The sequence below is a fragment of the Pantherophis guttatus genome, chromosome 6, assembly GCF_059756535.1.
Source record: "Pantherophis guttatus breed Tessera chromosome 6, ASM5975653v1, whole genome shotgun sequence".
In the NCBI taxonomy this organism is placed as follows: Eukaryota; Metazoa; Chordata; class Lepidosauria; order Squamata; family Colubridae; genus Pantherophis; species Pantherophis guttatus.
In genome coordinates, this window is record NC_142068.1 from 18,581,755 (window position 1) to 18,609,077 (window position 27,323).

Here is a 27,323-nt window from a genome sequence, read left to right on the forward strand (position 1 = left end):
GGAACTGGACTTCTGGTCAGCAGAGGAAAAAGGACTCCATGCTAGGAGGAGACTATGAAGTGGGAACCGGACTTCTGGTTGGCTCCAGAATTGAATAGGGGCTTCCGGTTAGGACCTTTGTGGTTCTTTGAGTGTTTAAGGTTGCCGACCCCTGAATTAGGCCATCATACAATATTTTACTAGCCATATTTTGGGAACACATCCTAAGTAACAAATTTAGGTTTCATGTGTTGTGGGAACCTAGAAAAATGGGTTCATTCAGTAAAACCATGTATTAAGTTAACCATGGGTTAGGCACATTGTGGGGAAAGTCCCTCAATCGCTAGATCAAACTATATTAATATTCATTTTTAATAGGAGGAAGGCATGTATTTTCCAATCAGTGATGTCTACATAGTCAAAGCCCCACCTCTATTCTACCTGCATCAATGTCATGCACACGTATAAAGGGCAGGACTTTACACAGTTACATCTGCCATCTTGATTTTTTTTTTGACCCTCCTAAATGCCATTTATGTTAGAAGCCACAACCGCACCAAAAATTGCACACAACATTCTGAATTGCTGGGATGACTGGGTTAGAACAGTTTGAAAGGGAAGATATCAACAGGCCAAAATGAGAGGAATATAAACTCGTTAATTTCAACATTTATTTCAGTATATTGTACAGTATTTCACTTCAGAACAGAAGACATCGTTATCATCAGTATTCATAGGACATGACTTGAACTGGCATCTGATTACAGTACAAAAATTTAGATAATAGTTCAATCGTTTGTGTCAGAATACAAATTAAGCGAAACAAAAGTAAAAAAAAAAATACAAGTTGGCAGAAAGGAGACTGAAGAAAATACACGCAGGATCGGTCCCATTGCATATACAGTACATATAAGGTGATATATACAATTTTTCTTTTGTTATTTATCTTGCAATTAGATATGGGTCTCTTTAATTTCCTTCATACTGATGTATGTAGACAAAAAAAAACAAAAAACACCACTGTTACTGAAATGGTCATCTTCCTTATAGTGCTTGTTCTGTTTTCAGACTGAGAAAACAAAGACATATCCCTTAATCTTTGGGGAAAGAAAACATTGTTGTAACACAGGGAAGTCTTTCGCCTATCTTGGTAAGCACTGCCAGATAAGATGGCCTTGAGTGAGATAAAAGGAAGGGGTAACTCATTCTGCGGAATCAGTTTCAGGCAATTCAGATACATATTTGTTAATCCTGTTCCTAGTAGGAGGGAGGGAAGGAGGGAAAAAGAAAAAGAGGCTTAATATTTCGACAGAATTATGAATGAAAAAACCCTGACCAAAGAAGACTGTGTCTGCACCTAGCTTGATCTTTATTTTGCTATTTCTATTCTGGAGAAATGGGGTGTTTACACATTACAAACACCAGGTTGTTTCTTTCTATCTTCTACAACCGATGCAGCTTAGAAGATGGAAGGTGGAAGTAGATGGAGGACCAAAAATTGAATGTAAACCCTTCCACTTGTGCCAAAAAAAAAAGTTTCTCCAAGGCTTGGGAAGTTTCAGGAGCTCTTATACGTGGGCACTCTTCGCGTGGGTGGGAGAGCTCGATCCAGAAGCATAGTAGAAGCGGTTCTCTCCAAATGTTTGAGCATCTCCTGAACAACAAACAATGATGCATCCACCGAAGAGGCAAAGAGCCGATCCAATCCAGCCGGTGTAGAGGGAATATCCAAAGCTCATAATCATGGTTTCACGGTGAGCACTCACAGGGAACCAAATGGTAGCCACAATGGCACACAGAGCTGGGGAAACATTTGGGGTGGGGGGGGGGAAATAATCACTGTAGCCCATCACAGAGTCTAGAATTCCACAGCAATTTACAAATCCTAGATTTAACAAGCATCTGAAATGTGCACCTATATTTAAGATAAAATTAAAGGCCAGAATATTGCCCAGTCATATCCACTGTATTTATTAGAACGTGTTGTCGTGTAAGCCCTTTGATTGATTTTTCTGAATGAATTCTCTATAAAAAGCAGATACATTAAGTACTATTTCTTAATTGCTCAAGCGCTTAACAGTTGTCTTTCATTCATTGGTCCAAGGTGCAAAAAGAAACTTAGGACACCTTAGAGTGATGCTTTTTTGAAAATAGCCAAAAACATGGCTAAGCGGAATATGGGATTGCTAACTCTTCGATCTTCACTCTTCAACTACACCAAAGCCTAGAGGTCTGAAGTAGTAAACAAAATTAATGCATTATATATTGTGTGAAGAAATATTTCCCTTTGGTGAACCTGAAATAGACTCCTTTCTATTTTTATTGAGGATTCTATCGTAAGTTATTTTTTCCATCTCTCTGCTACTGTTTTCATTATGCTTTTCATTCTTGTGTGTGTTTTTGGTATAAGAAAAGGCGATAATACCAGCCAATGAGAGGATTATTCATAAGATATTAAAATGTGCGAGATGTACAAGCTCACATTAGAAATAAAAGGCAAAGAAGAAACAGAATTTCACGAGGTTTGGGATAAGTGGTATAAGTGGTTAGAACAGAGAAACAAAAATGTATAGAAATAAATGTAGATAACTGTAAGAGACACATGACACAGTACTGTTAAAAAATGCTTATTGTTATGTACATTGGAAAAATGGAAAATAAAAATTTTATAAAAAGGCAATAATAAGTTCCCCCCTCCATAATTTGGCTTTGCAAGAACCAGATCCCTGAGTAATTAACTAGATATTGAAATAAAATAAAAATTCTAAGCATGCTCATTAAAATCAGTGATTACTTTGAAGGAAATATTTCATTGTGCAATCTGTCTTTTATTTTACAATCATCTCTTCAACTATGTAAAGTATCTTTGGCTTTCCATGTGTCCATTAAATCCTAATAGAAATCATTAAGAATAAAATTTCCATGGTAATTTGAGAGAGAGAGAGAGAGAGAGAGAGATAGAAATAGATATAGATATAGATATAGATATAGATATAGATATAGATGATATAGATATAGATGAAAATGTGGGCATCCAAAAAAGCTTCAGGACACAGGATTGCTGTAGGATCTTTTCCTCCTTCTAAGAGACAAGTTAGTTTAAATGTTCCACTAAGAGAAATTCAAAAGAAATTTTCAATCATCCTGAGAAAAAGACAAAATAATAGAAACCTTTTTGGGGGAGGAAGGTGGAAATTGGACATCAGATTTCAGCAAGGCATTAGAAAGCACACCTGAGAAGGGAGCATTGAAATGAGATACACAAAACCTCACAGGGTTCTTTTAATGTGAGTGTGACACATTGCATGCCCATAAAACAGAAGTGTGGCATTGATCACACAGTGGGTCCGGCTCTTTTTGGCCCCCATACCACTGTGTTCAGGGATTTTTAAAGAGCCAAAGTATTCTATTTTACATTTATGCCATAAGAATTCAACACTATGGAACTATCAAAAGGTGAATCCCAATTTTGACTTACATGAAAAAAAACAAAAACTTGACATTTAAGAACTACTGAACTGGCCAATTATTTTATTGCCTGCAGAGGAGAGCCACACTGGATTCAATCATTTAAATTCTTTGAGAACCCAAGAATAACAGAACGCTAGTAGAACCTACGGTGTCCCAGAGACCACACAGCAAAAAATAATAAGGCAGCATTAAAAGCATTAAAAGTTACAAGAGGAAGGCAAATATAGGAAAATAAATAAAAAATAGAAAACAGGGATCAGCGTTGCCCTAGCTCAGCTCTATCAGGCTATTTCCAGTCTCTGGGGGGGTGGGGAAGGCTGTTTTCGCCCTCCCCAGGCGCCTAGAAAGGCTCTGGAGCCTGGGGAGGGTGAAAAATGGGCCTTCCAGTCCCACTGGAAGTCGGCAAACGGGCCATTTCCAGCCTCCAGGGGGATGGGGAAGGCCGTTTTTGCCCTCCCCAGGCTCCAAGAAAGCATCTAGAGCCTGGGGAAGGTGAAAAATGGGCCTACTGGGCCCACCGTGCCATTGCGTGCCAAAAGCAGGGGGAGCGCAGGGGTGTCACACGCGCATGCGTGGGGGGGTAGGGCACACTGAATTATGGGTGTGGGCACGTGTGGGCATGACCCCCCCCCACGCTCCTCCTGCTTCTGGCACGCAATGGCAAAAAGGTTAGCCATCACTGCTCTAGGACAAGGATGCAACAAGCAAAACTGCAGCTGTTAAAAAGAGAAAAGAGTAGGACAGATGACTGTATGGAGTTCAAGTTGTTTCCATCTAGAACCAGGGTATCAAACGTCTAACCCATGTCCCTGATGGACATTGTAACTGTGTTGAGCAACCCTGTCACAAAAAGGGGTTTTGAGCAGCCTATGAAATGTTATGGGGAGGGTGTGTTTGTTTGGGGATTCCATTAATTCCAGAGTGATTTAGGTAGCTTCAGAGAAGAGCAGAGTGGGAAGATTAGGACTTGATCCCAGAAATTGAAATCTCTGCATTTTCAACTCTCTTTGTCATATCTAGGGGCAGGCATTTTAAAACAGTGTCTGGAACCAAGAAATGTCCCTGCCAGAAAATCGTATCATCATAAAACAATACGGGATTTCAGGTATCATCTAATCCAGCCCCTTGCTTGGTATAGGATCCACTAACGTGTTCCAGAGAGGTCTGGAGTTCTTGGTGCTCTCTGAGCTTGGCCGTTTTCTTGCAGACATTTCAATACCCAACTTGGCACTGAAGATGTCATCTCATTGGTTAATGAAACATCTGCAAGAAAACAACCAAGCTCAGAGAGCACCAAGGGCTGCTCAGTGCAACCCTGAGCTACAAATATTCTATTCTATTGGCTTCAAGTCACTGTTTGAAGACCTCTAAGACAAGTGGGAAGAAACTGCTTCACTAGGCATCTAATATCCTGGTAGACAGTGAGACCTCCTGAGGATCTCCTGATTCCTCCTAATTCCTAACATGAATGAATCTACTTTCCTACAACTCCTACAGCAGTTTTACAATGAGGCCATACACTCTCCTCTTTTTATCTCTGTGTATCTCTTTCTCCATTCTCCATCTCGAACTGTTCCAGTCGGCATCTTCCCCTCTGTCCTTGCTTTGTCCTTGTTTCACTTTGCAAACTTGCATTGCCTTTCCCCCTCCCTTCCACCAGCCAAGGGTGTTTCTTTCTCATCCTGCTAACATTTCAGACTTACAACTGAGATTTGTGGTTCTAACTACATCCATTTGCAAAGATTTTAGCAAAGGCTGAACCGGAGGCATCTGTTCAGGGAAGGGTCAAACTATCCTTTTGAGAAAAGCAGAGGACACCTGCAGATGCTCATGAAACATCCAGGGGAGGAGAGTGTCAAAAAGTCAAACTTGTGGCTGTGACAACACAATTGAGGCCCTGCATTTTTTGTAGATATGGACAAGATCACAGGAATTCTGAAAAACAAGTTTCACAGAGCTATAATTGCCATTGGTCACACACATATACATACACTTACACTTACACTTACACTTACACATGCACATACACATACACATACACATACACATACACATACACATACACATACACATACACATACACACACCCTATAGATCAGTGATGGCTTACCTTTTCCGGACTGAGTGCCCAAAGTGCGGCCACGGGTGAATGTGCGTGCGGGCACCTGAACCCCCAAAATGCAACGCACACGTGGCTCCCTCATGCACCCCACCCCACACAAACGCCCCCCACTCGCCACGCATGCCCCTGCAGCCCCCACGCACGTGCCCCATCCCCCCACGCATGCACGGTGGAGACCCAATGACCAATTGCCCGGCAGGAGCTGAACTGGGGGGACGGCTCATGTGCCCATAGAGAGATCGCTGCGTGCCACCTGTGGCACATGTGCCATAGGTTCACCATCATGGCTATAGATACTGCTGGACTGTATCCAAATAAAGATAACCCTCTTCATCCAGTATATAAAAGGAAAAAGCACTGAGAAGTGGTTTTTTTCTTAGACGAACAGTACACGGGAATAGCACAATACTCATAGATTATTTTTTAAAGAGTAGTTTTCAAAACTAGGGTTAACAGTAGCTTAAAACTTAAATAAAAGCTTGTGGAAACCAACTCTTAACCTAGCAATTCTCACTGTATCTAAAGCCGTACTTAGATAGGTGGAATCAATTAAATCAAATTGCCATTTAGAGATACAAGGCCAAAGTTTTTACTTTATTAGATCAGTCCTATTGAGTTGCACATTCTCAAACTGCCCCTTCCTCTGCATGTATTGATGTTTTCTTTCTGTTGTCTTATTACTTTATTGCTTTATTCCTTGTTTTTGATTTCTGAAGGAAAACAGGCATAGGAAGGTGTTCCTGAGTTCCATTATCTATAGTAACTTGAGATCCTTTACCTATGACTATGATGCTTACATCATGTGTTACCTTTGCATTAATTTCTCCTGCCTTTCTGAGCTGTATAAATATGAGTGGGTCTCTTAATGTTTTTTGGAAAGAGTCCAGTGATGAAATCCAAATTTTTTTATTACCAGTTCTGTGGGCGTGGCTTGGTGGGCATGGCAGGGGAAGGATACTGCAAAATCTCCATCCCCACTCCACTCCAGGGGAAGGATACTGCAAAATCCCCATTCCCTCCCCACTGTGGGGCCAGCCAGGGGTGGTATTTGCCGGTTCTAAAAACTACTCAAAATTTCCGCTACTGGTTCTCCAGAACCTGTCAGAACCTGCTGGATTTCACCCCTGAAAGAGTCCCACCAGCACATGAGGTAAGCCTTGATTGACAGACAGACCAGGACATCAGCAGAGAGTCAAAAGCATCAAAATGACAAGAACGATTGGCAGCTAAATCTCTGCCTTTTTAACATGTCTCACAGGCATCACGTGCGCATAAAAAAGGAGACAGCCTTGATCATCTGATCATGCTGCCATTTTACCCCAGATGACCCCATATCACGCACATCCAGATGTTTCTGGCGCTATCTGGCCAATACATTTTGAACAGACAAGCACAGCTAGGAAATACCAGCCCAGAGAAGCTGGATGGAACCAGAGTATGATTGTTCTTTCAAATGAATTCATATGAATGGCTCAACTCTCACTCTTCTGGCTTCAAAGGTTTGCTTCCAGAAGAATGCATTAACTAATTAACTGCCAACAAAGGGCTCTTCCTTACAACTGGGCTAATTTGCCTTCTTACAGACTTTGAGTTGCCAGAAAAGAATGATTTATTTTATTTATATTTATATGCAACTTATCTCATGGTTCACGGTGACTTGAAATACACTGGGCTGCCCCAATGAACAATCTCTATTTTGTCACAATGACAAGGCTGGTCTATAGGGCTTCCCTTACATTTTTTAAAGGTAGTATAATAAAATACAGAAATACAGAATAACAGAGTTGGAAGGGAGCTTGTAGGTCATCTAGTCCAACCCCCCAGCCAAGCAGGAGACTCTACGCCATTTCTGACAGATGGCAGTCCAGTCTCTTCTTGAAAGCTTCCAGCGATGAAGCTCCCACAACTTCCAAAGGCAACTTTTGTTCCATTGATTGTTGCAGATTACAGATTAACAGAGTTGGAAGGGACCTTGTAGGTCATCTAGTCCAACCCCCCCAACCCCAAAGTGTAGCAACTTGGTGCGTTGTCCCTCCTGCCCAGTACAGCTGGTCCTCAACATATGGCCATAATTGAGCCCAACATTTCTGCTGTTAAGTGAGACATTTGTTAAGTGATTTTTGCCCCATTTTACCACCTTTCTTGCCACAGTCATTAAGCGAATCACTGCAATTGATAAATTAGTCACCTGGTTGTTAAATGAATCTGGCTTCCCCATTGACTTTGCTTCTCAGAAGGTCGCGAAAAGGGATCACATGACCTTGGGACACTGCAATGGTCATAAATACGAACCAATTGCCAAGCATCCAAATTTTGATCACATGATCGTGGAGATGCTGCAAAGGTCGTAACTGTGAAAAACGGTCATAGGTCACTTTTTTCAGTGCCGTTGTAACTTTGAACAATCATTAAATGAACGGTTGTCAGCCAAGGGCTACCTGTATTATTGTGGCACCAAAAACAATAACCAATCACTACCTTTAATGTCAGACAGGCTTGGTAGCTAGAAATGTATGTCTGGGACAGAAATTTTAGCCACATTCCTGGTTGCCCTGCTGCTACTGAACTCTCTTGCAGGTTATTTCTGAAAATGTATCCAGCTCAATGGATCTGTTTGTTTTAATACAGGTCTAATGCTCTTCTGTGGAAGTGCATTAAACCTATGTTCCCAAAATAGCCTCAATGCAGTACAGGAGTGCAGGATGTCGCTCAGGTGAGTTTCCCCAGGAGATCTGTCCTGCTTCATCCCATGTGCAGAGAAGAGCAATCAAGATGATTAGGGGACTGGGGGCTAAAACATACAATGAACGGTTGCAGGAACTGGGCATGGCTAGTCTAGTGAAGAGAAGGACCAGGGGAGACATGATAGCAGTGTTCCAATATTTGAGGGGCTGCCACAGAGAGGATGGGGGCCAAGTTATTTTCCAAAGCACCTGAAGGCCAGACAAGGAATAATGGATGGAAACTGAACAAGGAGAAATTCAACCTGGAAATAAGGAGAAATTTTCTGACAGAGAGAGCAATCAACCAATGGAATAAGCTTGCCTTCAGAAATTGTGGGAGCTTCATCACTGGAAGCTTTCAAGAAGAGATTGGACTGCCATCTGTCAGAAATGGTGCAGGGTCTCCTGCTTGGGGGGGTTGGACTAGATGACCTGCAAGGTCCTTCCAACCAGAACTGAGTTTCAGCAGGTTCTGACCAGTTCTGGAGAACCGGTAGCGGAAATTTTGAGTAGTTCAGAGAACTGGTAGCAAAAATTATGACTGGCCCCGCCCCCATCTATTCTCTGCCTCCCAAGTCCCAGCTGATCAGGAGGAAATGAGGATTTTGCAATATCTTTCCTCTGCCACGCCCACAAAGCTACACCCACAGAACCGGTAGTAAAAAAATTTTGAAACCCACCACTGCTTCTAACTCTGTTAATCTGTTAAAAGATGTCTCACTGCTCTGCATGTGGCCCGTCAGCCAGGCTGTTTTGGGGACATGAGTTTGGTGCTCTTACAAAGAGATTGCGAAGTGCATCAGGAGAGGCCCCTTTCCCTTCAGTCTGTGCCTTTTGCTGTAGATTGGTAGTAAGAGTTGAGCTAAATGTCTTGAACTGGAAGTTAGAGAACAATGCCTACTTAGGAAGAGAGGTGGCAGAGAGACTCTATGTTGGCAGAACGGATGGCCTGGGACTGGTAGCAAGAGTTGAGCTAAATGTTTTGAACTGGAACTTAGAAAATTATAATATGGAAATCTCCAGGGAATAAACAGGTGCCAAGATGAAAGATTGCAATCAAAGGGAGCCCAAGATTCATCTACCTGGAGAAGCAAGACTGGGAGAAACCACTCAGTCCATTCTGTTGTTTTCAGGATCACTCCTCTGATTTATGGATGCTGGTATTGAGGAAGAGATGACTAACTTTGCCTCTCCCTGGGCATTGTTTTATTGTAAACGTACCACTGTTCTTGTACCATTTTATTATATTTAATGCTAACTCAAGGACTTGCCATCTTAATCCATTTCAGTCCATTCCTTATTCTATTTGATGAAAAAAAAGATGTCATTTTGACATTTCTTTTAAAGAAACAAAACGTTTTGGTGAAGTTCTCATAGTTAAAATATATTCCTGAACTGATTTCATTGCAAGTAGCCAAGAGACAGATGCAAACGTCCAAGCTCCCACTGAACAATAAATTCTTCAGCAGTTTATAGTCTCTCTGGCTTCCCATATTCTGATTAAAATATTTTTAAAAAGATACTATAAGGGAACTTCCCAAGGGCTTTTCCCCCAAAATGGGAAAAGAGAGCACCCGTGGAGCAGGGGTGAAATCCAGCAGGTTCTGACAGGTTCTGGAGAACCGGGAGTGGAAATTTTGAGTAGTTCAGAGAACCGGCAAATACCACCTCTGGCTGGCCCCAGAGTGTAGTGTGAATGGGGATTTTGCAGTATCCTTCCCCTAGAGTGGGGTGAGAATGGAGATTTTGCAGTATTCTTCCCCTGCCACGCCCACCAAGCCACACCACACCCACCAAGCCACGTCCACAGAACCGGTACTAAAAAAATTTAAATTTCACCATTGCCATTGAGGCTTCAGAATAGTGGGAAAATGCAAACAGGAAATATGGAGGATGTTGAGAGCCAATTTGATGTACTGTTAAGGCCTAGAAATTAGGAGACTGTGAGTTCTAGTCCTGCCTTAGGAAACAAAAGCAACAGGCTGGGTAACTTTGCGCCTGTTATTCTCTCTCAGCCCAGCATACCTCACAGGATTGCTGTTGTGGGGAAAATAGGAGGAAGGAGTATGATGTATGTTCACTGCCTTGACTTACTTATATAGTGATAAAGTCAAGATAAAAATCTAATAAATAAATAAATATCCTTCCCACTAGCAGATTGTTTTAAACCAAGCTACAATTCCTCCGCTCTCTTTTATCTGCCAGTCAGCAGCATGGCACAATTATTATGGCTCTTAGTTTGAAGCTTGCCAAGAACATCTTCAGCCAATCATTGTGCAGCTTGTACAGGCCAATAACAGAGCATGGGAAATACCAGCCAATGAACACTCATTCTCCCTTTTTTAAAATTTTCCCATTCTGGTGCCTTAGGGCTTCTCTTACTCTCTTCATGGACAAATAATTTTCTATCCCACACCCCATCCAGAGTCTATACACTGGACAACACGTATTTGTGTTGCTATGTAACTTCGAAGGGCAACCTTTATGCTAGCTGATTCCAAGGGAAGATAGTTTATTTAAGCATTAGCAAATAAAAGACAAGTCTAGAGAAGACAAGTCATATTTTTTTTAATAAAAAAATGTTTGTGAAAAATTCTGAAATTAATCAAAAGGACCGTGTCACATAATCTATGAGCGACATAACTAAAGAATGGTTTTAAGGTTGAAGCCAAATTGTTACCCTTCTCATTTCTGCCAGCCTCAAAACACTGTTGTGAACAGTTGTGGATAAGCTGCCAAAGTCACCATTCCTCCATTATTAAGGATCTTTCCATTTCCAAACATAGTTTCTTTACTAAAGACAATTGTGCATTCAAAGATATGCTAGACAAATTTTTAAAATTGCAACTCAATTCCAACCTCATTTGATTTTTGCATTCATACATGGTATTAAGTCCGGATGTCCTTTTTTAAAAAATTGAATTAAATAATTATTTTTTTTTAATTGAACAAGCCATAATGGTCTACTTTGCATATAGTAATCATAATGATTAGAATTATATATCATGCTAAGCCAACTGGAAACTATTACAATGGCTTAGCGTGATGTGTGTATTAGGCCAAAGTGCTAAATTTAATGTTGAATTTACTGAACAGATAAGGTCACAGAAGGCATTTCATAATGCTTGGCAAGAGTTTGAAAAGGCCCTTGGCTTTTGATTTTTTGGTGAACATCTGACATTAAATCAATTGGACGTTCTGAGTACACTTTTTTCCTGCAAGCGCTTAACAGTTGTTGGGTGTTGTTGCTCAGAAAACTATGTTCCATGCTGTCCAAATGTATTGGGTTTCAATTCCTATTGATCTTGATAGAGATCAGAGGAATTAATATTGAACTTTGACAGACAAAGTGGTGGTGGAGGTGGAAGTGAGGGTAGAGGTGGAGGTGGAGGAGAAGAAGAAGGAGAAGGAGAAGGAGAAGGAGAAGGAGAAGGAGAAGGAGGAGAAGGAGAAGGAGAAGGAAGAAAAAGAAGAAAAGTGCTATAAATCTGCAGCCACCAGATCTATAAGAAGCGGAGCAGAATCTCACATTCAGATATAAGGAGATAGGAATTACAAGTAAGAGGAGTTGTGGATGCAGTGGTAGGTTGCTATCGGTTCGCCCTAGATCGGGCAAACCAGTAGCGATGATGGCAGGATGCTCCGCCCACCTGCCCGGATGCTTCTGCGCATGCGCAAAAGTGTTGAGCGAGCGCGACAGCACACGTGCATCCATGAGCAAACCAGTAGCGACGGGTTTTGAAACCTGCCCCTGCATGGATGGTCTCTAAAGCAATCTTCTCTAAGGTGGCTTCCTCCAGATATGCTGAGTCTGCAGCTCCTTCCCAAATGCCTGACCAAATAGCTAATGCACTAGATGAGAGCTAAGAAAGGTGCGGCCCTCCAGAGTCAAAAGTTCCTTTGAAGCAAGCTCAGCTACTCGTGTCTGCATCTCCTCATCTGTGTAATTTCATCGGAATAATATTATACAGAAATGCCCTTTTTTCTAGGATGCTTGTTAAACTTTCCAGGGTAGTCTAGAAAGCTGATTAGTAGCACTCAGGCATTATCTGGCTTCAGTTTTGTGTAGCTATCCAAGATAAGCTGCTCAACTACAATTTCTAGTAGTCCCAATCAGTGTAACCAATGGTTAGGAACTGTGGGAGTTGCAATCTTGGCTACATCTGAAAGTCTATAACTTCCTCATCCTTGCTGTCCATCTCTCTAGATCTTTGGTTGTTTTAACCTATTGAAACAGTTGGATCTGGGTCTACATCTTGCAAATTGCAGAGAACCTGGAAGTCTCTACTGCAGCTGGACACGTCTTCTCCAATATGGTGGAAACTGGGCACCCATTATAATAAAGCATGATGTCAGTGCTGGCTGCCAGAAGGAGAGAGTCCACTTCAGGGCAAGGCAGCACAAAGAGGCCACTCTCTTCTTGGCCATCCCATCCTCCTCCTCCTCCTCCTCAGCTAAACAAACTGGTGAAGAAAGACACCAAGGCCTCTTGTTGTGAGATGGCAAGGCACAAAAATACACAGGTGGTAACGATGATTGTATTGGCCATTGTTGTCAGGGTGATACTGACTGGGTCTTCCATACTGATCAGAAGAAAATACATTCTATGAGAATTGCTCCAGACCATCATAAGCAGAGCAGCTCAGTCGTAGGGGGAGGAGGACATATAGGGACAATCGTCTTCAGAATTTGCTGCTAACAAAATGCAGTTGACATCTTTGGGTCCCTGAAAAATGACAACCCCTCTCAATTTGGTAGCTGCTTTCAATTTGGCAATGGTGTGAATTAGCCAACCCCGCTACAAGCTTCCCCGTCGTGGTGATCCTCAACTGTTCTGTCAACTTTGGTCATTTTTCCAGTATAGGTAGTCCTCAATTTACAACCAGAACTGAGCCCAACATTTCTGTTGCTAAATGAAAGAGTTGTCAAGTAAGTTTTGCCCCCTTTTGCAACCTTTCTTAACAGTTGTTAAGTGAATCACTGCAGTGGGGAAATTAGTAACATGGTTGTTAAGTGAATCTGGCTTCCCCACTGACTTTGTTTGTCATATTTATAAGCCTGCAGCTGTCATAAGTATGAGCCAGTTGCCAAGTGTCTGAATTTTGATCATGTGATGCTCCATGGGGAGCTTGGAGCTTCCAGACCATGGGGATGCTGCAACAGTTGTAGGTCTAAAAAATGGTCATAAGTGGTCACTATTTTCAGCATCATTGTAACTTTGAATGATCATTAAACGAATGCTGCGTGGCAGCAGTGGTTAGAATGCAGTATTGCAGGCTAATTTTGCCATCTGCCAGCAGTTCGATTCTGACCAGCTCAAGGTTGACTCAGCCTTCCATCCTTCTGAGGTTGGTAAAAAGAGGACCCAGATTGTTGAGGGCAATATGCTGATTCTGTAAACCTTTTAGAGACAGCAGTAAAGCACTATGAAGTGGTATATAAGTCTAAGTGCTGTTGCTGTTGCTACTGTAAATCAAGGTCTACCTGTATTCCAAAAAATCATGCAGCATAAAATGGATTGACTCTTGCATCACGCTTAACCATTTTGTCTGAAATGGTATAGGGCCGTGATGGCGAACCTATGGCACGTGTGCCACAGGTGGCACGTGGAGCCATATCTGTGGGCATGTGAGCGTTGCCCTAGCTCAGTTCCAGCGCGTGCCAGCCAGCTGATTTTCAGGTCTTCCGGGCCCACCAGAAGTCGGAAAACTGGCTGTTTCCAGCCGCCGGAGGGCCTCGGGAGCATGGGGGAGGCTGTTTTCGCCCTCCCCAGGCTCCAAGAAAGCCTCTGGAGCCTGGGGAGGGTGAAAAACAGGCATACCGGACCCACTGGTAACCTTTTTGCTGTCGCGTGGCAAAAGCTGGGTGAGCACAGGGCGGTCGCGCTTGCATGCGCAGGGGGTTGGGGCACGGCGGGGAGCCTTGAATTATGGGTGTGGGCACACACATGCGCGACCTCCCTTGCGCTCCCCCCACTTTTGGCACGCAACAGCAAAGAGGTTAGCCATCACTGGTATAGGGTTTCCTGCCTGAGCAGGAAGTTGGACTAGAAGACCTCCAAGGTTCTTTCCAACTTTGTTATTCTGTTCTCTTTGTCTAACCAGCTCAGGGAAGGACTTAGCAGATACATTTACACAACTTCTTAAGCTCCATTCGTGTTAACATTGATTAGATTTGTTGAGGTTTAGAGTGAGTTAGGCAGATTAGACCCATTGGGATAACATATGATTCAATATATTGTATAGATATAGATGTTCACAATAGGTTGTTGGTTTTTTTTTTTTTTGCTTTAATTTATATGCCGCCCTTCTCCGGAGACTCAGGGCGGCTTACCATGCGTTAAGCAATAGCCTTCATACTTTTGTATATTTATACAAAGTCAGTTTATTGCCCCCACAAACTGGGTCCTCATTTAACCTACCTTAGAAAGGATGGAAGGCTAAGTCAACCTTGAGCCTGGTGAGATTTGAACTTGCAGTAATTGCAAGCAGCAGTTGTTAATAATAGTGCTTTAGCCATTGTTAATAACAGTGCTTTAGTCCACTGTACTACAGGTTAATTTAACATGTTTGAATGTTACATTTATGTTTTACCAAATCCCCAAAAGGGTATGGCTAGCTGATGAGATAAATAGCTTGAAATAGATCTATACTGGTCTCCCTTTATTTCTTCGTCAGTAAAACATAAATTCAACACAAAAATAGTTTGTTGCGAAAGCGACTGCCTATGAAGGCTCCTGGATTGGGGCTGAAAGGAAAACCGGAGCAGTCCATCCCATAATTGGGTAGACCAGGTTGCCCTGATAAAAAAACACTTAACATGTTTGAATCAGTGGTGAAATGTAAAATTTGTTACTACTGGTTCTGTGGGCGTGGCTTGGTGGGGGTGGGGTGGGGTAATGTGACTGGGTAGGCGTGGCCAACTTTTTTTTTTTTTTACTTTTAAAAGCATTTTTTCTACAACCTCTTTGGCCAAAGAGGTTGCAGAAAAAAATGCTTTTAAAAGCCTCTGACAATCAGGCAACTCAGCTGGGATCGTCAGAGGCTTTTAAAAGCATTTTTTTCTGCAATCTCTTCGGCCTTTGTAGAAAAAATGCTTTTAAAAGTAAAAAAAAAAGCCTCTGATGATCGTGCTACTCAGCTGGGCATGGGGGGGCAGGGGCACAGGGATTTTTGCTACCGGTTCTCTGAACCGCCCGCCATCGCTACTGGATCGGGTAATCCAGTCCAAACTGGGAGCATTTCACCCCTGGTTTGAATGCAGCCTTCACTGGGAGGCTGGCTCTGTCCTAGGTTAGTGTGATGATAACTATGATTCTGGGGTCAAGTACAGCTTTGTGGATCTCTCACTGGAAAACATGCTAGGTTAGAGTTTGATTAGTACCTGAGGAAATGAATTGAGACATGGGGAGCCTTACCCAAGAGGATTAAAAGGATTCCTCCCAGTTGAGAACGCCGATACTTGGCCACTCCAGGTTCATGGCCCATCCGAATGCAAGGCAAAACAGTCACCAGGAGGAAAACAGCTGGGAGTCCCAAAACTGTGGCAGCAATCATCAGGGCCCGACATGCCTGGACGTACCCTGTGGGAAGAAAGACTTCAGTATTTGCGAACCTACAATGTTCAATGGCGCGTTTCTGCTTTAAATAACAGGGCTGTCCTACAGAATGGCAACTAAACAAGCTCCTTTCCCAGAGGGACCAATCGATTTGCATGACTGAGAATGTCCATCTGCTATAGGTGGCATTGTTACCATCGGCAAGATTAGCAAAGATATTTAAGAACTTGTCCGCCGGATGTTGGAAATGTAAGCAGAAACCGGGCACATATTATCATATGTGGTGGACATGTGCAAAAGCAACCTCGATAGAAAAAGACTTAATCTCTCCCCTGGCTCAAGCTGATGAAGGGAGGAGAACTTGTGGCTCAGAGGTTAATACAACTGCCTAATATGCAGGCAGCCCAAATCCGAGTAAGGGTATGGCTAGCTGATAAGAGCTTGAAATAGATCTATACTAGTCTCCCTCCCTCTCTCTCCCCCCCTCCCTCCCCCCTCCCCCCTATCTATCTATCTATCTATCTATCTATCTATCTATCTATCTATCTTCTTACTTCTTCGTAGGGTTTATGTGTGTTTTTCTTCTAGCCAGGTTTTCCCTACGTAGCCAAGGTTTTTTTGTAGCTCCAGCTCAGTAGAATCTCATCTACTCGGTTCTGGGCTTTTTTCCTTTCTAACAACTAGCAAGCTCTAACTGCTAGGTGGGGGACCCAAATAGATCCATTTCTAGCTCATTTGCTTTCATCAGTAGGCCACACCTACTAATACTATATATATTATTACGTATTGACAGCAGCAAGAATTGTATTTGCACAATACTGAAAAAATGAGGAAACACCTACAGAAGAAGGTGTCATTTTTTAAAAAATTAGATTGTGCAGAAATGGACAGATTGATATTAAAGATAAAAGAAAAAGAAGATACAGAGTATTTTCGAACATACTCTGGGGATTTGTTTTACAAATGGTTGGATAATAGAGGTAGAAATTAGGAGTGGGAAAAGTGCTATTATATAAGCAGCGGTGGGTTTCACATATTCTTACCACCAGTTCACCACATGAGCACCTGCACAAACTTGTGCGTGCTTGCGCCTTCTGTGCATGCACCCGGCCTTCCATGCATGTGCTTTGCTTGCACGTGCACCTTCCACGCATGCACCCAGCCTCAAAAGCGTGGCTAAATAGGACGCCCAGGCAGGCGGGTGGACGATCTCCACTACCGGTTCGCCTGAACCGGTATGAACCGGCTGAATGTCACCACTGTATATAAGCAAAATGATCTGGACCAGAGGTGGGTTTCAGCAGGTTCTGACCAGTTCTGGAGAACCGGTAGTGGAAATTTTGAGTAGTTTGGAGAACCAGTAATAAAAATTCTGACTGGCCACATCCTCATCTATTCTCTGCCTCCCAAGTCCCAGCTTATCAGGAGGCAATGGATATTTTACAGTATCCTTCCCCTGGAGTGGGGAGGGAATGGAGATTTTACAGTATCCTTCTCCTGGAGTGGGAAGGGAATGGAGATTTTACAGTGTCCTTCACCTGGAGTGGGGAGGGAATAGAGATTTTACAGTATCCTTCTCCTGGAGTGGAGAGGGAATGGAGATTTTACAGTATCCTTCTCCTGCCATGTCCACCAAGCCATGCCATGGCATGCCACGCCCACCAAGCCACGCCCACAGAAGCAGTAGTAAAAATTTTTGAAACCCACCACTGATCCACACAATACACTATTCACTAAGCGCTTATGTATGTAAAATGAAAATGTATAAATAAACTGTTAAAAAAAAGAAAAGAATGTCCATCTGCACTTCCTGTCAGCGGGATCTCTAAAGCAGGGCTGGAAAATCTTTTTCCAGAAAGGAAAGGCCAGTCCTTCTCTTCCAAAGGCTGCACAGATGACATCACAAGAGGAAGCAGGGTCCACAATTTTGAACTGGTGAGGGGAGTTTTTTCCTACTGCTGTGGTGTTGGCAAACGTACAGGCTTGTTTACTTTATTTCAAACTTTCCAGAAAGTGACAGCAGCTATTTTTTATCATTTTCTTCCCGATTGTCGAGTTTTAGGATTTGGGGTTGAACTAAAAACCCAACAGGAATGTCCACCCCAGCCACAAAGTCAGATATATGTACGATGCTCTGTACGGAAGCCTCTATGCATCCCAGGGACCTTCTAAAAGCAAGAGATGGAAACTTTATTTCTTGGAATGAGGCTGACAAGCAGAATGAAATTAATCAGCTCAAAATAATAATCTCCAAGACTAAATAATGTAGCTAAAAGTGAGGCAAGAATGCTTAAGATTCCTTTGAGCTCACAAATCGATTTCGAAGAATAATAAATTGTAGGAGGGGTGTTTTTGACTTCTTCTAACTACAGGTGGTCCTTGACTTACGACCGCAGTTGAGCCCAAAATTTCCATGGCTAAGCAAAACAGTTGTTAACTGAGTTGCTCCCCATTTTATGACCTTTTTGCCCCCGTTGTTAAGTGAATCACTGCATGAAAAAGCATGAAAACCAGACATAAGTCACTTTTTTCAGTGTTTTGTCACTTTGAACAGTCACTAAACAGATGGTTGTAAGTCAAGGACTACCTGTACCATGTTCCTGTCACTTGCAGAATCTGAGCAGAGTTTGCCTGCCTGCTAAACGGTAGGAAGAATTACAATTACAGAAAATAACAGGAAATCATCTCCAGTATTAGGAATGGGATGAGAGAGTTTGATGACTGCAACATCCTAGTGACATCAGGTTTAAACAAAATAATACCACAAAGAGGACGGGGTCAAGCTATTTTCCAAGGCACATGAAGGCCAGACAAGGAACAATGGATGGAAACTGACCAAGGAGAGATTCAACCTGGAAATAAGGAGAAATTTTCTGACAGTGAGAACCATCAACCAATGGAACAGAGGAAGCCTTTGGAAGTTGTGGGAGCTTCATCACTGCAGGCTTTCAAGAAGAGATTGGACTGTCATTTGTCAGAAATGGTATAAGGTCAGTCTCCTGCTTGGGTGGGGGGCTGGACTAGATGACCTACAAGGTCCCTTCCAACTCTGTTAATCTGTGTCTAAAATACAAGAGAAGTGTTCTGGAGCTAGAATATGGAGATCTAAGGTCAAATTTGGATTTTCCCATAGAACAATTGGAAGACTTGGGGCCAGTCTCAGTCTCTTCCTCTAGCCTACCCCACAAGGTTGATGTAAGAATGTGGTATAGGGGAGGAAAAGAATATGCATGAACCTCTTTGAGTTCCTGAATGAAAAATAACAATAAATAATCATTTATTTATTTATTTATTATTATTCGTATTTCTATGCCGCCCACTCTCCAAGGACTCTGGGCGGCTTACACCAAAGACAGTATACTAAATAGCATATTGCCCCCAACAATCTGGGTCCTCATTTTACCCACCTCGGAAGGATGGAAGGCTGAGTCAACCTTGAGCCGGTGAGATTTGAGCCGCTGATCTGCTGAACTAGCAGTCAGCTGAAGTAGCTGCAGTAGCTGCAGTACTGCACTCTAACCACTGCGCCACCTCGGCTCTTGAATATACATATCATGAATATACACATCCCAGGATAATTTTGCAGGATCCAATCTGGGTGGGTCACTTGGACCAGAGGTTTTGACTCGTGCTGGGAGCCCATCCTCAGGGAACTTCTCTACAGAAGGCTAGAGAGGAGTTCCCTGAAGATGGGCTCTAGCACAGGTCCGAAAGCCTGACTAGGTGGCTCACTGGCTAAGACACTGAGCTTGTTGATCAGAAAGGTCGGCGGTTTGAGTCCCTAGTACAGGCCTCCTGTGTGAGCAGGGGGTTGGACTAGATGACCTCCAAAGTCCCTTTCAACTCTGTTACTGTTACTTTCAGCTCGGAAGACAAAACAGACTCAGATTGGATGCTGCAATAAATAATTAATCGTAGAGGTTTGAAGCTAATGAGATTCACAATCATGCACATCAGAATAACTCCAGGTTAGAGAAAACTGGTATCAGCAAACTGGAAAATTAAGAAGTATGAAAATGGTGGAGAACTGAGCAGTAAGTTAAACAGCCGGGTACTAAAGAGGGTCTTCCAGAGAGCACTAACCTATAGTTTGAGTTTACGCTGGCTGCTCATGATGTTATGTTGCTAACAGTGAGCAGAATTCCAGCTTGCAAGTTCTACTTTATTGGGGACTTTAAATTTTAATCAATGTATTTGTATTCCAACCTTAAAATCCATTACTTGAAATCTGCTGCAAAAGATTAGCCGTCAACTTAGCATTTAAAACATCTCAGCCGGGAAATATATTCACAGGGACAAAATTGAATAAATTTTACAGTAGTTCTACGCTAATGTTCCCTGGGGTTTTTAGAATTTTAGCTGGATGGAAATAAACTTCATTTATTGAAGTTACTGCAAAGTATGCAGAAAATATGATGTATATCTCAGCCAGATCTTTTCGAAGTATTGGAGTAATGTAGTTCCTGAAAGGGACATTTCCCTACTTCAATTTTCATGTTATGCTTGAATTTGTGGATAGTTGCAGACTAATCATGCTGGTTAGTTAAGTCAGTCACGGACTTAAGAAAAGCAAAATATAACATCAACTTTTCTGGATTGACTGTCTGTTCCTCCATCCTATTTAATAGCTGTTAGTTGGAACTTCTAGAAAACTCTCTAGCATCTATCAACCTTCATCAGGTGATATTCAGATGTATCTCTGAATTAGGAGGTTACATATAAACTGGTCATTAACAAACTTGTCTTCCCTGGAGCCCTTGGTGGTCATTTCTATCCAGTAGCAGGGAGTTCCATAAGTCCATTAAGCAACATATACAGTAAAAGTCTATTTCCATTGGTGCTGAAACTCTTACCAATCAAACTGGTGCTCATAATGTTACAATAAAATAAAATAAAATCAGACCAATATACCAAACTTTTAAAAATGATATTATACGGGCTGAAATCTCCCATTAGTCATGAACTTCCTGGCCAGCCTCAAGTAATTAGTCAAGGCATTGGCCTGCAGTTGAGGGATAATAGTAGTGATAAATATATTATTTTATAAAATAAAATATAAGACATATTTAGGAAACAAACTTATAGGATTGTGACTACATAAAATATTTCATGGTCCTAATTTGTTGCATCTTTTAAGCATTGTTTTATGTCATATGCACATAATGTGATCAGGCCTCTCAATTTAATATTTTCAATTTCCTTAAATGTATGTGTATCTGTGTGTTTGCATTATATCTGGATTATAAAGATTATTGTCATAATCTTTATATCCTCTGTAAAGGATGTGTGCACGCACACAGATCTTAAAATCTGGAGAAGAGGAGGAACATCTTAAACAAATGTTTAATATTGATTGATAATGACTAATTGATAAATATAGAAACACTATTTATTAATAATAATGCCAATTATCATGCTAACCCTGGGTTTGATTCTTTATTATCAGAAAAATACATCCTTCCTGGAGAAAATGTCTCTTGTAAAGTCATGATAGAATAGCACAGAGAGCCACCAAAAACAAAAAAAACCCCTTTTTTTGACATGGTGATTCTAAAACGTATCTTCCCTGATAGCACAAACTTCCCATGCTGGAATAACAAAATTCAGCTGTTACTGTTTGTGTAGCTTTGTATTTTACACCATACAATGTGGAAAATATTTTCATTGTCTCCATTCCCACACAAAGTCACTGAAGCTAGCCCACCAATAAGGAAGAGCTCAATGATACAGACCAGATGGTATATTAGATTTCACTCCAGGCTAGGAAAGACCTGCCCAGTATTATAAACAGGATTTACCAGGTAGCCCCTAAGCCCAACCTATTTTAAGACAAATGCCAAAGCATCTGTGAGTCCCATTTTGCTGATGATTAAATAGAGACACCTCCCTTCCCCAAGATGTGGAATAGCCAGAATGACACAAATGTCAGTGGTAATTCCTAGGAATTAAGGCCTGGCTTCAGAATCAGAGATAGGCCTTAAAAAGATGATCCCATGCCAACCGCTCACCGTGACTGGAAGTCAGGTGGAAAGTAAATTTTTTAAAAATTATTGATTTTTGTCCCTTTTGACTGTTTCCATTTGCCAGAAATTAGGATATTATGATCCGAGCATGTGCATAATAATAATAATTGGCGTGGCAACACCAGGAATAATAGAATAGAAGACAAAGAATTGGAGAAGATCCGAAAGTATCAAGAGCTGAAAATCGAAACGGAAAAGATTATGGCATAAAGCAGCTATGGTGGTTCCATGATGGTTACATGGCATACTGAGTACCATACTAAAAAAATCTTGGATGGCACTTAGAAAATCTGAGCATTGATAAATTTTGCATCTCTCAATTGAAAAAGGCCACACTGCTCAGATCTGTCTGTCTGTCTGTCTGTCTGTCTGTCTGTCTGTCTGTCTATCTATCTATCTATCTATCTATCTATCTATCTATCTATCTATCTATCTACACTACACCAATACATTATGATGTCCTAGGTTCTTGGGAAAAATTCAATGCATAGAATTCCACAATTGCAGGAATTGGGTATGTCTATCCTAATGAAAAGTAGGACCGGGGTGGCAGGATAGCAGTCTTCCAATATCTAAGGGATTACTACAAAGAAGAAGGGGTCAACCTATTCTCCAGAGTATCCGAAGGGAGAACAAAAAGCAATGGATGGAAACTAATCAAGAAGAAAAGCAATCTAGAACTAAGGAGAAATTTCCTCATAGTTAGAACAATTAATCAATGGACCATCTTGCCTCCAGAAGTTGTGGGTGCTCCATCACTGGAGGTTTTTAAGAAGAGACTGGACAACCATTTGTCTGAAATGGTATACAGTCTCTTGCTTAACCAGGGGGTTGGACTAGAAGACCTCCAAGGTCCCTTCCAACTCTATTAGTCTGTATTCTATATGAAGGCCAAAACGAGCTAAAGAACTGGCAGCTGTGACTTCATATTATTGTGGACATAATAAGAATAAGAATAAGAATAAGAATAAGAATAAGAATAAGAATAAGAATAAGAATAAGAATAAGAATGAGGAGGAGGAGGAGGAGGAGGAGGAGGAGGAGGAGGAGGAGGAGGAGGAGGAGAAGAAGAAGAAGAAGAAGAAGAAGAAGAAGAAGAAGAAGAAGAAGAAGAAGAAGAAGAAGAAGAAGAAGAAGAAGAAGAAGAAGAAGAAGAAGAAGAAGAAGAGGAGGAGGAGGAGGAGGAGGAGGAGGAGGAGGAGGAGGAGGTTATTCTTTTCTCTTGCAGGGATTAAGGGTTTTATTGGTGTCCTCACTTCATAAATTCCTTCACAAATTTATCTCTCTCTCTGTTTATTCAAATATAATTTCAAATGCAGCCTTTCTATAAAAGATTAACCCTCAATTTGTTGCTGTTATTATAAGGATTCTAAACAGACATAACTAGAATTCCCCATATATTACTTCTTTTTTGTCTGTTCTAATTTTTCAGCAATCTTACCAAACATTCCCAAATTCCCCTAGGAAGTCCTATCTAAAAATATAATAAACCAGCATTGAAGCTGTGAGGTTTGGCTTGAGTTGGGAGTCAGAGTTGGCAGTTGCTGGATAATCCATACCTGGCAATATGAGGATGTCCACCAGTGGCTTGCAGTGATACAGCCCTGTTGCCATGACGCAGTCGGCCCACAGTCCCTTGGACCCCAGCTCATCCATCTTCCGGCAAGTGGTGATGGTGTATCCACAAGTCACAACCCACTCATTTGTGGAAGTGGCCACAATCAAGCCAATCCAACCGACAAAGCTAGCCACAAACCCAGTAAGATGTAGACAAGTGGCAACCATCCTTCCCCTAAGCTTGGCTGAACACAGAAAAACTGGCGAGCAACAAGGCGAAGGTCTGACTGTAAGTGGTCAGCGAAAGGCACTGAAATGAGATCAGCTGGGATGGAGATGCTTGGCATCTGTTAGCCCAGCCCCTGGGAGGAGTCTGCTCCCATACAGATAGAGGGAGGTGGCTCAAAATGTGCCAAGTTTTGTTCTTCTTTTCCCTTTGTTTAAAACTTCCTGCAATTACACAGTGGGGAAAGGGAACACAGAAAGGCAAATGGGAGAAGAGAATCCACATTTAGGTCCAAGCTTAAACAAGGCCTGATTCTAAGTTAGAAAGGAAAGATTTGGGCAAACATGAATGAGAGGAAATGAACTTTTTCAAAAGAAGAGACAGCACCAAAGGCTGGCTTGTTACTGTGTCCATTCTCTGAAGAGTCTTGTTGTATAACACGCCAACACACCTTTACACTTTCTAAAAGAGAAAAATGATGCAGCAAACAAGTAGAGAAAATACAGACCTTAGATTTCACCTTTTAGAATAGACGGAGTACAGCAGAAGGATTGGTGGGAATTTTCAGTCTCTTTTCTGCATTGGGTGAATTTGGGGAGATGTTAAGGAAGAATCAGATACTTTTGGCTTGGCAGAAGCTTCAGGCACCCAGAGTATCTCTGACAACAGCTCATGGATGGGCTGATTTGTCTTATTTGGAAAGGCCGTGGCAAGCCATGTACCTTAAACCTCTACACATTACTTTGTTCACTTCTACAACTCCATACAGCGTTAAAATTGCTAATTTTACAGGTGGGATATATTTTAGTGATGGGCGCTAAGGATTATGTCTTTTAGTAAACTGACTTTTATGCAATTGTCCTGCAAATGATTAATCTCAGGTTTGACATTAATCTCTGACACATTTGCAATAATCCTACAGGTTACGGAGAGGGGAAGAGCAGATTTAAGGTTGATTCATAACTCTGGAATAAACAATTAAAAGTGCATTCTATTTTAATATTCAGGAGAGATTTTAATCAAAAGCGGAAAGACTTGTTTGCTAACATCAGAGGTGAACAACAAATCTTCAGAGAGTGGAAAGCAAAGCCAAACTTAATAAAATCCACTTTGCATTCAAGTTAGAATTTTTCCTTTTGTGAATAAAACGTGCCTCTAGCGACTGCTGGTGGCACTTTGAGGTGTTGCATCCCATGTTGCATTGCAGGTTGCTTGACATATTTCTTTGACTTTTTGGCAACTCACAATGACATACAATTAAACATGTGAAAGACTGTATTGGGACGAGCACTGTGGGTGCAAGTCCTGCATTTGATCGAAAATGGTCGACTCAAATATGTAAGGAATGGACTTAAATTAGCAATATTGATTATCCTTTTATTAGGAATCAGGAAATCAGCGATATTTGTGATAGGGGAGCAGATGAAACCATCCCTGCATTTACAGTTTTACTCATCTCACGTAGACGGGCTGCTATCTCCCATTAGAAAATAAAAAGATAACAAAAGCTGATCTATGGAATCAATATTTTTCCCCTTTTTCCCTCTATGGCTGTCCTCAACTTTAATCTACATGGAGGGAAGTATGCAGTGGAGTACCCCAAGGCTCTGTTTTAGGCCCAGTACTCTTCAACATCTTCATCAATGACTTGGACAAGGGGATAAATGGGGAACTCATCAACTGTGCAGATGACACCAAACTGGCAGGAATAGCCAACACTCCAGAAAATAGGCTTAAGATACAGAAGGATCTTGACAGACTTGAACATTGGGCGCTATTTAACAAAATGAAATTCAGTGGTGAAAAAAGTAAGGTTTTATATTTAGGCAAGAAAAACCAAATGCACAGGTACAGTTTATGTGTACCTTGCTCAGTAGTAGTAACTGTGAGAGGGATCTTGGAGTCCTAGTGGACAACCATTTAAATATGAGCCAGCAGTATGCAGCAGCTGCCAAAAAAGCCAACACAGTTCTGGGCTGCATAAACAGAGGGATAGAATCAAGGTCAAGTGAAGTGTTAATACCACTTTATAATGCCTTGGTAAGGCCACACTTGGAATACTGCATTCAGTTTTGGTCGCCACGATGTTAAAAGAAATGTGGAGACTCTAGAAAGAGTGCAGAGAAGAGCAACAAAGATGATTAGGGGACTGGAGGCTGAAACCAGGGGTGAAATGCTCCCGGTTTGGACCGGCTCGGGCGAGTAGGTAGCGATGGCGGCGGGCAGTTCGGAGAACTGGCAGCAAAAATCCCTGCCCCTGCCCCCATGTCCAGCTGAGCCGCGCGATCATCAGAGGCTTTTTTTCTTTTAAATGCCTCTGATGAGCCAAGCTCTGACGAGCCAAGCTCTGACGATCCCAGCTGAGTTGCCTGCCGATCAGGCAACTCAGCTGGGATCGTCGGAGCCATTTAAAAGAAAAAAAGTTTTTTTTCTTTTAAATGGCTCCGACGATCCAAGCTCTGACGATTTTACATGTAAAAAATGGTTTTAAAAGTAAAAAAAAAAATTGGCCACTCCCACCCAGTCACATTACCACCCCCACCAAGCCACGCCCACAGAACCGGTAGTAACAAATTTTAGATTTCACCAGTGGCTGAAACATATGAAGAACGGTTGCAGGAACTGGGTATGTCTAGTTTAATGAAAAGAAGGACTAGGGGAGACATGATAGCAGTGTTCCAATATCTCAGGGGCTGCCACAAAGAAGAGGGAGTCAAGCTATTCTCCAAAGCACCTGAGGGTCGGACAAGAAGCAATGGATGGAAACTAATCAAGGAGAGAAGGAACTTAGAACTAAGGAGAAGTTTCCTGACAGTTAGAACAATTAATCAGTGGAACAACTTGCCTCCAGAAGTTGTGAATGCTCCAGCACTGGAAGTTTTTAAGAAGATGTTGGATAACCATTTTTCTGAAGTGTAGGGTTTCCTACTAAGCAGAGGGTTGGACTAGAAGACCTCTAAAGCAGGGGTGGGTTCTATTTACCTTTACTACTGGTTCGCAACGGAATTGCGCGCATGCGCAGGTCACCAATGACGACATCCGGGGTGGTGGGTGGTGCCTCCTGCCAGTTTTACTACCGGTTCTTGCGAACTGGTCCAAACTGGGGGCAACCCACCACTGCTCCAAGGTCCCTTCCAACTCTGTTATTCTATTCTATTCCTTCTGCCTCCTTCACAGACTTTAACCTGAACACTGGAGAAGACGAGGTAGAAAAAAAGAGTCCAAATTTTATTGTCTTCCATTTACACATCTTTTACAAATGGAGATAAAGTTTTCTCAATATTTTTCTCCTGCCATATCAAAAAGAAAACCATATTATGTTACAGAAAGATGAAACAGCTACTGTACCTGATCCCTTCATGATGGCTCCATGATCTCGTTTGATAACAAAGAAATTTGGTTCCAGAATCAAGTCCCTTGTGGGACTTTCAACACCGATTCCAGTCCCGCCACAGATTAGAATATCAGCAAAACTGGATTCTTGCTTTCTGTTCTTTCCATCTTCCTTGGCTCTGGGGAATTGAAATATTAAAAAAAAATCTTTTTCAAGAGAAAAGGCAAAATTGCCAAACAGGAAAAGCAGAGTCAATACTTCATCCAGTAGAATTCCTTTGCTTATAGGAGCAGGAAGAACCATCAATCAGTACCCATTAGCTTCTCTTAG

General features: G+C 41.9%; 1 protein-coding gene across 2 annotated transcripts; it reads right to left on the reverse strand.

Moving 5' to 3' along the window:
- Nucleotides 1-628: 628 nt before the first annotated feature.
- Nucleotides 629-27,137, reverse strand: CLDN11 (claudin 11). 2 transcript variants are annotated; one of them, XM_087872074.1, is made up of 3 exons: nt 27,008-27,137; nt 15,713-15,877; nt 629-1,780 (listed from the first exon to the last, which is right to left on the reverse strand). In XM_087872074.1, the coding sequence occupies exons 1-3, from the start codon at nt 27,018-27,020 to the stop codon at nt 1,548-1,550; spliced, it is 411 nt and encodes a 136-aa protein (XP_087728200.1). In that variant the 5' UTR covers nt 27,021-27,137; the 3' UTR covers nt 629-1,547. The 2 variants fall into 2 exon arrangements, with proteins under 2 accessions (XP_087728200.1, XP_034294890.1); XM_034438999.3 differs by lacking the exon at nt 27,008-27,137 and adding an exon at nt 23,436-23,818.
- Between the last annotated feature and the right edge of the window lie 186 nt (nt 27,138-27,323).

Coding starts and splice junctions, on each gene's coding strand:
- CLDN11 (XM_034438999.3), bottom strand. CDS start 23,661: ATGGTTGCCACTTGTCTACATCTTACTGGGTTTGTGGCTAGCTTTGTC. Junction 15,878..23,435: donor GGACATCCTCATATTGCCAG/GTATGGATTATC, acceptor TTCTTCCCACAG/GGTACGTCCAGGCATGTCGG. Junction 1,781..15,712: donor AATCCTTTTAATCCTCTTGG/GTAAGGCTCCCC, acceptor ATGTTTCCCCAG/CTCTGTGTGCCATTGTGGCT.